A 10,811-nucleotide genomic window follows, 5' to 3' on the forward strand; every position below is an offset into this window, starting at 1 on the left:
GTTATAAAAAAATAATAAACAAAATGACAATAAATTGAACATTTACAGTATTTTTAAAATAAATATTGCTTAAAACAATTAATCATAATTTTAAGAGAGTAAAGAAAAACATTTTAAATTTATATTATTTTCAAAATACACAAGTATTGATATTTTCTTTTAAATTTAAATACCTCTCGCTGCATTGCTTGTATCCTTAGGAAAGACACTTTACTTACATTTGCCTCCCTCCACCCAGGGGTATAGAATGGGTACTGGTTAGATCAAGACACAACTTTGCACTGATTACGTATTATTATGTTTCCATACGTGTATGATTAAAAAAATGATTTGGGTAATATTGTGCAGCGCATTGAGAGCTTGCTTATATTCGCTATATAAGAATGAACTATTATTTAAGGACAGATAGTGATGTTATTACCTATGAGTATTAATACATTTTATATAAAAGTGTAAACTTGAATTACCAAATATCCTTACCTTGTCCTTTTAATAAATAAAATTTGGACTACATACAGTAACCAATATTTAATGTCTGTATAGGCTAAATTCCATTTTACAGTACTGTAACATACTATTTCCATAGTAATTTGTTAGAAAAAAACAGCTAAAATAGTGTTTACTGTATATTAAAGATTGATGATGATGATGAACAAATACAGTATGAATCACTATACCAAAATATGAGTGTATAAGCAAGCATTTAAACAGCTAAAAATAGAATTTGTAATACAAAGATGATAATGAACAAAAAAATTATTGAAACAATGTAAAGTTTTATATACGAGTACAGTCAACTCTCCTAATACCGGATACTTCTGGGTTAGATGTGTCGAGTTTGAAGAAATTCTGGTTTAAAAGAAAGTGTTTTAATGGTTAAAAAGAGTACTAGTTTTTAGAGAGTCCAGTATTGGAAGAGTAAACTGTACTAAGAAAATGTAATTATACTTTGTTTAAACTGTTTTATGATGCGGACAAATCTAATTCGAGCTCAAGCTCATCTAAGAAATCATCAAAGTCCTTCAAACTGGAATCCAATACGGTCTTTTGTGAGGTGGAGCCCTTTGCAGCGTGTTCTACTGGTTTTGGAATGTCTTTTTTGATTGGCTGTGCATCAAAAGTCTTTAATGTGGTTTGATTAGACACGTCTTCTGTTTCTCTAGCTGTTGTTCCAAAATGGTTACCCACTGACACAGGAGGGGCGGCAATAACAATAGGTTCTGGTGTCATATCAGCATTTACAAAATTGCCTTCCCACGATGCATCATCCGATGACACAGTTTGATCTTTTGTACTGCTGTACGACTTTTCGTTAGGTGGGCTAGTATCTTGATCTCCAGTAATAAGCATACCTGAATTTAAAGATCATGTATTTTAAAAGGTTGATATAAATTATTTCTTTAAAGATGTATTGTCCCCCAAAAACATGAATAATGAAGATTAATTAAATCAGACTTTGAATAGGCTATTTTGTAGTTTTACTAAACTACCACTACTACTTCCGTAGAAAAAAAACGGGAAAAAACAATGTTTTCACTTATAAAATAACATGATAAATGGTTAAATTCAACCAAAAATCCATTGGCTGGCAGCCAATTTGACCATTTTTTGCTTTAAATTCCATTTTTTCAGGTAAATAAATTTGTTTTCGATCCAATTTTCGAAGTCAATAACTATTATGTGACATTAAAATGGCATATTCAACAAAAACAAAATTTTTTAATTATTTTTCAGGGGGACAATACATCTTTAATATTTGTCATGGTTTAAACATATTTTGATGACTTGGAGTGACAGTGGCTAGATTAAGTATATTCTATTTAGTAATTTTTATAGATAAATTTACAGGTTAAAATAAACTCTTAACTGCCCGTTGATAAACTGGAACTTAGAAGCATTACTTCATACAACGCACCAATGTATGTGGACAGTGTAACCTACTGTACATGAGAAATACATCTTTTACAAGTTCAAGCCAATTTTTTTAGTTTAAACCTACCATTTGCTCGTACAGCCAATGATCTTGCTTTCACAGAATCTAAAAACATTTCAAAATCATCTTGACCACCAGCTCTACAATGGAAATCAGAGAATTAAATTCATACATAGTGACAGCATTAAAAACATACTAGGATTTTTTTATTTAGTAGTACAAAAATTGTTCCTAAAACAAAAAGACGTCAATAAATTCTCATTTTCAGAATAACGTGATAACATATACCACTGCCACTTTAATGTTATTTAGCCTGCTTTTTGTTTGTTACACTGTGAAATTGCAACTTGGTGGAAAGTATTATAATTGTGGCAGGTAGTGACATTGCAACATGGTGTGTAGTGCCAATGGGACATGGTAAGTAATCAATCAATCAATCAATCAGATTTATATAGCGCCAGTATCCATAATAATGTTCAAAGGCGCTTGACAAAGTTAAGAAGGAAATGCCTCTGTGTAAAAATGGGTTTTTAGTCGTGTTTTAAAAGTGTTGATGTTTTCAGATGTCTTTATGTCGATTGGCAGTTTATTCCACAAAATGGGTGCTGCACAGGAAAATGCACGATGGCCATATGTCTGAAGTTTCCATTTAGGAACATGAAGGAGAAGTTTAAGTAGTACTATGGGACATGGTGAATAGCAACCGAGACATGGTGGGCAGTGCCAATGGGACATAATGGGTATAGTACTATGGGGCATGGTGGATAGCCACCAAGATATAGTGGGCAGTGCCAATGGGACAGTCACATGGTGAGCAATGCCAATGGGACATGGTGAGCAATGTCCATGGGACATAGTGGGTAGTGCTAATGCTATGGAAAATGGTGGATAGCCACTGGGACATAGAGGGTAGTCCAATGGGACATGGTGGATAGTCACTGGGACATGGTGAGCAATGCCAATGGGCATGGTGAGCAATGCCAATGGGCATGGTGAGCAATGCCAATGGGACATGGTGAGCAATGCCAATGGGACACTGTAGTGGGTAGTGCTATGGGAAATGGTGGATAGCCACTGGGACATAGAGGGTAGTCCTATGGGACATGGTGGATAGTCACTGGGACATGGTGAGCAATGCCAATGGGGCATGGTGAGCAATGCCAATGGGACATGGTGAGCAATGCCAATGGGACACTGTAGTGGGTAGTGCTATGGGAAATGGTGGATAGCCACTGGGACATGGTGAGCAATGCCAATGGGACATGGTGAGCAATGCCAATGGGATATGGTGAGCAATGCCAATGGGATATGGTGAGCAATTCCAGTGGGACATGGTGAGCAATGCCAATGGGACATGGTGAGCAATGCCAATGGGATATGGTGAGCAATGCCAATGGGATATGGTGAGCAATGCCAATGGGATATGGTGAGCAGTTCCAGTGGGACATGGTGAGCAATGCCAATGGGACATGGTGAGCAATGCCAATGGGATATGGTGAGCAATTCCAGTGGGACATGGTGAGCAATGCCAATAGGATATGGTGAGCAATGCCAATGGGATATGGTGAACAATGCCAATGGGACATGGTGAACAATGCCAATGGGATATGGTGAGCAATTCCAGTGGGACATGGTGAGCAGTTCCAATGGGACATAGTGGACAGTGCCAATGGGGCATGGTGGACAGTGCCAATGGGAAATAGTGGGTAGTGCCAATGGGACATGGTGGACAGTGCCAATGGGAAATAGTGGGTAGTGCCAATAGGACATGATGGACAGTGCCAATGGGACATGATGCTTCATAAAAGAAATATATAATACATGTATCAATTTAAAATTGATTTTTAATAGTCTTGAACATTTATTGAAATTGTAAAGAATAATGTTAATAAATAGTACATACATTTCCCACTGGCTTTCATCATCTCCCAGCCATGACTTCACTTGACCATTACTATTTGCCTTATGTTCATCATCAATCAATTTCTTTTGTCTTGCTATTCTTGAAGCTTCTCTTTTAGCTGCTATGAAAGCTTCCTCTTCTAGTTTTATCTCCTCCTCTTCTCTTTGTAACTAATATTTAAAAAAGTTTTTATATATTTTATTAATTCGTATTCTATATCTAAATTAAGAATTATAATTTTAAAACAGTACTGAAGTATCACAAAAACATGCAAAACAAAGTTATCATATTTTCAGAACTGCAATTTTAAAAGTTTTTTTGCCAAAAACAATTAAAAATAAACAAGTATCATGTGTGAATATTTATATGATTTTTTTTCCACATTTTCAGATCATATGGGTAATAATACAATGTGAATCCATAAAAAGTAAATTAATATTTGAAATGCTATGTTACGAAATTAATTTAGAACTCCAGCCAATTCAAATTATTAAAAAAGTTTTAGGTAATTATTATTGTTATATAAATTAGACACTATTTTACTTCGTTTTTTCTTAAAAACTTATCAGTTCTTTACTCGTCTACCATCAAACAATCATAAAAAAAAAAACAATTTTCGATGTGGATAACCATACCCTTTGATCAATTTCTGCATCAATTTTTTTCTGGGCTGCTACTAAATCTCTATATTTATGGTCATTCAAAAGTTCCCTCTCTTCGTATGTAATAATTGCATTACCATCTGCTTGACAGCCATCCTAGAGAATAAAGTAAAATTCATCTTTAATGACAGTTCTATCTATCAGAAGACTTTTTTTTAAATGTTAATGCTCTTTAAAAAATGTAAAATGAAATGAATAGGCAACCCATTTTGAATAGGAATACATACATCTTCAATTAGGTTCTCAAATTCTATTCCTACGTCACAATTTTGATACCTTCCACGAAAATAATCTTTTCTTCTGAAAACGAAAAATAAATATAAATAGGATAGGTTATAACTTATATAGTCATTGTATGAAACAGTAAGCCTACAGTACACTGAATTATTGTAATAAATATTATTGACAGAGTGTTTACTGTACTGCTCTGTCTGTACAGGCCTCTAGCTAGTATTTGCCTTTGTTTTGGCCCTATCTATATCATTATACAACCTAGGCCTTATGCCTATTAAGTATTATTAACTAGACTAGGCCTAGCATCTAGAGCTACCTTGCTAGCCTACCTAATTCTACCATTCACAATCTATTTATTTTTTTCCTCCATGCTTCTAAAATACTATATTACTAGGCCTAGTAGGTAGGCCTAGCCTAGCTAGTACTAGGCTAGTAGTACTACTTAGCCTACTGTACTAGCCTAGCCCTAGGCTAGAGATGCCGGTCTACAGAGTACGCTACATGCTGGCTCCCTAGTTAGGCCTAGTTAGGCCCAGTGGCCTCTAGCTGTCCTAGCTAGGCCTATTAAATAAAATTGGTTACTTATTTCTCACCGTGGTTTTCTTCCAAAAAGTGTTTCCAAACAATTCCCCATTACTATGTATAATCATTTATTATAGAAAATATAACTTAAGTACTTCTTTCTGCTGACATAACTACAAAAAAGCAGGCCTAGCTACCCTAGGCCACCGATCGTACGGCTGTTGTTGTTTACGTCGATGACTGCTGCCCGCAGCCCGTGTGATCACATGTATGCTGACGTTACGCATCACGTGAGATACACTCACTTTGCATATGGAGCGCCATAGCTGCATTCAATTTCTTTCCATTTAGTGTACAAATATGCTTGGTTCTTTTGGCCCAATAAGTTTGGTCTACTGATTGAGCCATCGTTTTTAGTCTTCATTCAGCGTATCTATACAAGTTTGTATAAGTATTATTAATTGCCATTATTGTGACAGAGCTGCTATTCACTATTGTATACTGTTGGTAACAAGAACTACGGTAGCAGCGACCTTAATAAATAGCTTATTTGAGCACTTATTTTGACTAGGTGGCTAAATTATTTGATTATATGGTTTTGTAGACCTATTTTCATTTGAACTTGCACTTGAACAATATGAACAGTTCTCTGTTAGCCTCGCCATACGCTGTCTAAAGAAGGAAAATAAATATGCAAACATCATTTGCAGAGACCAAGTTTTAACTTTAAAGTAGTTTTGACAAAGAAATATCCAATACCAGCATCGAGTCAACATTACATAGATGAAAAAAATAAAAAAATAAAAATTGTTACTAATTTATTTCAGTTTTCTTGTAGTTTATGTTCCTGTCCATCTTAATTATGTTTAAAGATGATTATTTGTTTAGTATTCAATAACTACTCTAATTTTATTACTCTGATGTTGAAAAATAAAATAAAAATATTATCGGCCCTCTTGTAGGCCAAGCGTTGTGAAAAAATACACAATTTAATTACAGTTCGGCCTACATGTTTTCTTTGTAGTTGGCATTTCTCGGATACTCATGCAACTTGATTTATTCACTGACTTGTCTTTTCCATTCATTGTTCGAATGCACTTTACACTCCTTGTCTTTTTACCTTTAGGCTTCTTTGAATCACATGTTTTAGTTTGACACTCGGACCAAGACCCTACTTTCCATCGGAAGCTGAAAATGTATAATAAAGATCAATTAAAAAAAGCAATATGTAAACTTAAAACCGAGTAAAATCGAGTGAAAAGGCGTGACAACTTTGATAGGAAATGAGATAAATGCGCTTATACAGTACATCCACAGGAGATATTATAAAAATATCCACAAATAATGTCAATACTTACGTGCGTCCATTTGATATAGGCCCACATGGGTGTGTGTTGCATTCCTTGGCGGATGGCTTGAATCCTTCGCGGTTGCAATGAATGTTTGCTCTCACTGTGTTGTCGCTCAAACTCTTACATTCGTATTCTTTATAACTTGCTCCTGGAAATAAAAGTGTATACAGTTTACTAAGATGTTAAGTTGTTTTATTATATTGTAATTGTATATTCTTTCCGCGTTTTTACGTGATGTTTACGGCCTGTGTTCAGTATACCTTGTGTTCAAAAGCAAGATTAAAAAGCGGGACATATGAGTATTCATGACTATGATATCTATTATTTTTTGCAATGTAATATTTAATTTCGTTTATTTTCTCATGTCACCGCTCTTACCTCCACCGCAAGGGAAAGTACACTTTGTCCAGCCTTTCAGGACCCAGTCAAATCCAGGTCGTGGTTCCTGCGCAAGTGTGACAGGTTGTGTGGGAGTGGTATCCAATGCTTCGTTTGGTGATTCCTGGTATACAATTGTGGGCGTGGTTTGGTCCTGTTTTTTCACACTGCTCTTTCTCACACAAATACCAGAAAAGCAACTCTATAATATAGGCAAATGCAAATTAAAAAGTTCCTTCTATTTATTCAACTGGTTTGTCAATTTTCATTGGATTCCGTAAATTAAAGACATGGAACAATCTTATCATTCCTTTAAACCTGATATGTGATATAATATATTTACGTCATCAATTTCTGTGTACCATGGGCATGCTGTTTTGTTTCTTCCAGCAACGTGGACACATTTAGTGGAATCACTCCTGCTAAACGACGGTTTGTTGTCTTCAAGGCAACTAAAATCACTACAAATGGAGAAAAAACAGATAAAATGTTTGTAGGAGAATGTACAATCGTAAAATCCTAAAAAAAAAAAAATGTTTTTAAATGAAGAAAGATAAAATGTTAGTGGGATGTACAACCATTAAAAAAATATTAAAACCACTCACAGCCTCTTGTGTTTCCAGAATGAATTGTAAACTTGGTTACACTACTTAGAATGTCTTATGTGATTAATCATTGCATTTCGGGAACATTCACCTACAAAACTTACCCTATCGTGTCCAATAATATGGTCTGACTACAGTTGGTCCATTGATAATTTGAGAATATAGTAGTTTTCAGTGTTTTTGCCATAATACTAAAGTCAACATCACCGTAAATACAATTGTCATCGTGTTCAAGTCCAAAACTATCAAGATAACACAAATCTGTTTTACAGTTTAGACAGGAAAAACTATAAAGAAATTATATAATTATATAATTATATATATTATTATATAACCAAGTAGCCTATCAGATCAGAAGACTGTTTTCTTTATTACAGAACATTCAGAATTTGCTTTTGTCCACTGACGTATGCCTAACCACACTGTAAACAGAGTTTAATTACATCTAATAAAGTAAAACAGTCTACACTGTGCATTTTAGTCTTTTAATTTTTTTTTTTATAATACGGTAAAGACTGTTAAAAATGTGATTAAATAAATTAAGAATGTAAATAAATACGGGGACTTACAGGTGACCTATTTCGTGAGCAATGACAATAGATGTCATATAACCACTTTCCTTTATCAAAGCACAGCTTTTCCGTCCATCACACATTCCATTATCTGGTGAATAACCTGCAAACACGTAGAGTACAAATGTTGGAAAATGCGTCTACTTTGCCTCTTCAAAGATACTAATTACAGTTAACAATATAGGCCTACAAGTTTGAAATATAATTCAACTGACTTATACGGTACCAACGTATATCTTCTACATACCATCACATTGACATCTTTGGTAATTGTGCCATACTCCAAAAAAAAATAAATAAAAAAATCCAACAACCAAACGGCCAATGTTTCCCACGTTTCTTTAAAAGTACAATAACCTGAGGTTGTATTTTAAGAATTTTATTGTTACATTATTTAACGTAAGATAACAATTCATCTGCTATAAAACATACCAACTGCTCCAAAATTCTTTCTTGTAAAGAAAAGAACAAGGTCTGTTGTTTCAGTGTCGTTTTCATTGATTTGTTTAGAAGCCCAATAGCATGATCTTTGCAGACTTCTCATTTTGTTGTTCTCAATTATCTTATCTTTAGACTAGAAATAATAACACTAAAATAATAATCTAACGATTCAACAAATTAATGAGTTTGATATCCAAACAAAAGGATTATAATAGTATCATATGCAAGAAAGGAATTTCTTGTTTTAATTGAAACCTAAGCCTATTATTGATATAATGGTGAACGAATTTAGTGAAGTTTGTTGATACTAGTTATTAATAACTTGGGTTGCCAAAGCTGCGCTTGCGTAGAGGCATGCTTTGTTAATACAATAGTTTAGATAGATTTTTGAAAAAAAGGAAAGTGTAATTCAAAGTTTCCTTTAAATTGATTATAGAAAACGTCAACATTACCATATTTTATGTGGCACCATAACATTAACAAAACAAATCGAGTCATTGGTATATTCATCTTTAAAACGGTAACCTATATTTTTGTCACATAAAACGTTGTTACATTGCCATATAATAATAATAAAATGTATATTTGTATACATTACCTCCAATTCATTCATTAAATACATTGTGGTTATTGAAATGGTAAGATTCAGATTTAGGATTTTTCTATTGAATACTTCATTCACCTGTAACGAGATTGAATTGAAAAATGTATTTGCATTGTCTATCGTTTTAAAATGTACATTATTGCAGTTCTTATGTCTATTTCAAAAAGTACGTTTGCAAACAGTCTCAAGACAGAGTTGATCGACTATTCTGCCATTTGCCATGACGCAGGCTTACTTAGTTTGAAGATAACATTTAGGAGTACATTTTAACGGCTCAGTGTTCCATTTATGCGAAGTTTGTCATGTATTTGATAATGTCGTTATGTTTAATACGTGTCTGACAACTTACTAGTTGCACCAGTGTGGCCAAGTATCTTGACACATCTTCCCCATGATATTCCTGCATACTGAACTCACTGAAAACTATTGCATTGATATGATAAGCAGATGAACCACCATTGTTTTCTGTAGTGGGAGAATAAATAGGCCTACTCATTTGCTACTCTGTATTTATAATAATGTAATTTAAAAGGTGCCCTCTTCTCAGAAACTTAAACACATTTTTGAATTGATGTGTGGAAGGGAAAGACCCGCCATGAATTATTTCCTGCAGGAATTTATCCGTAAAAGCATTGTCCTATATCTACTTGTTTTGCTCAGAATTTTCCTAAAGCAATATTAATTATTAAGCATTGACAAGAAACGATTTCCATATTGTGAAAAGCAGTAATTAAAACGTTTTTAATTTTACTTAAAAAACAAGTAAGAAAAACATGTACAGTGAAAAGTAATTCAGTACATAGAACAACAATGTGTAGTATTAGAATAAAACATACCGTATGACGTCATTGGATTGTAGCACTCCGAATCAGCTATTAACATTACTGTCAGAAAAACATAGACAATTGAGACTGGTATCGCCATTCTTTAACGTCAAACACCGCTTGAATTTAATAGTTCTACTTCTTAAACAATCTAACCGAACTGACATATAGGCCTAATTGAGTAAAACTTGTGTATGTTTGGGGGAGGTAATTAAACAAGGAATTAAGTAAATGACCTCATACTGCACGATAAAGGAAAAAGGAAGCATTGTTTAAGGATATAACTGGTAGCATGAGGCAATAATAAAATGATAGTACCTTCCTGATACAGAATACACACCTTAATCAGTACAAAGGCTAATATTTTATCAATATTCTTAAGTAAAGTCAAGATAGCCAAGAAGCAGGGTTTCGTCATTTAAGATTTAAGATGTAAACATGTCATGGTTGAAACACTGACTTAAACAGAATGATTGCTTTCAACAAAGTGAAGATGTTTGTTAATCTTACCCCAGTTATTATATGTACTATTACTAAATAAAATGGAGCTCATTTTGTGATCAAATATCCAGGCCTGCATAGCATGTGCACTCCTTTAGAGTTTTAACAAAAATGCTCGGCAAGAATGCAACTGGCATGCCGCAGGTGAACACATCGTCAGGTAAACAAGTCCGTGCATAAAATGTCAGATGGTTAATAATAAAATTATATTGTATTTGAAAATGACGAATTTATAAAGACAATGATGATGTGATTATCTATAATTATATACATTGATTTT

The 10,811-nt window shown here is 33.9% G+C and overlaps 2 protein-coding genes across 2 annotated transcripts; both read right to left on the reverse strand.

The window, feature by feature from the left end:
* Window positions 1-471: 471 nt before the first annotated feature.
* Window positions 472-5,489, reverse strand: LOC144844702 (AP-1 complex-associated regulatory protein-like). The gene is made up of 6 exons (XM_078701728.1): window positions 5,326-5,489; window positions 4,726-4,798; window positions 4,472-4,594; window positions 3,837-4,006; window positions 2,000-2,073; window positions 472-1,352 (listed from the first exon to the last, which is right to left on the reverse strand). The coding sequence occupies exons 1-6, from the start codon at window positions 5,364-5,366 to the stop codon at window positions 964-966; spliced, it is 870 nt and encodes a 289-aa protein (XP_078557854.1). The 5' UTR covers window positions 5,367-5,489; the 3' UTR covers window positions 472-963.
* A 576-nt stretch (window positions 5,490-6,065) lies between these two features.
* Window positions 6,066-10,621, reverse strand: LOC144844815 (A disintegrin and metalloproteinase with thrombospondin motifs 5-like). Its single transcript, XM_078701905.1, has 11 exons — window positions 10,541-10,621; window positions 10,043-10,090; window positions 9,556-9,671; window positions 9,201-9,284; window positions 8,594-8,735; window positions 8,159-8,264; window positions 7,694-7,831; window positions 7,328-7,445; window positions 6,985-7,186; window positions 6,613-6,754; window positions 6,066-6,442 (listed from the first exon to the last, which is right to left on the reverse strand). The coding sequence occupies exons 1-11, from the start codon at window positions 10,608-10,610 to the stop codon at window positions 6,244-6,246; spliced, it is 1,365 nt and encodes a 454-aa protein (XP_078558031.1). The 5' UTR covers window positions 10,611-10,621; the 3' UTR covers window positions 6,066-6,243.
* Window positions 10,622-10,811: the final 190 nt, after the last annotated feature.

This window comes from Antedon bifida, chromosome 6 (assembly GCF_963402885.1).
Source record: "Antedon bifida chromosome 6, ecAntBifi1.1, whole genome shotgun sequence".
In the NCBI taxonomy this organism is placed as follows: Eukaryota; Metazoa; Echinodermata; class Crinoidea; order Comatulida; family Antedonidae; genus Antedon; species Antedon bifida.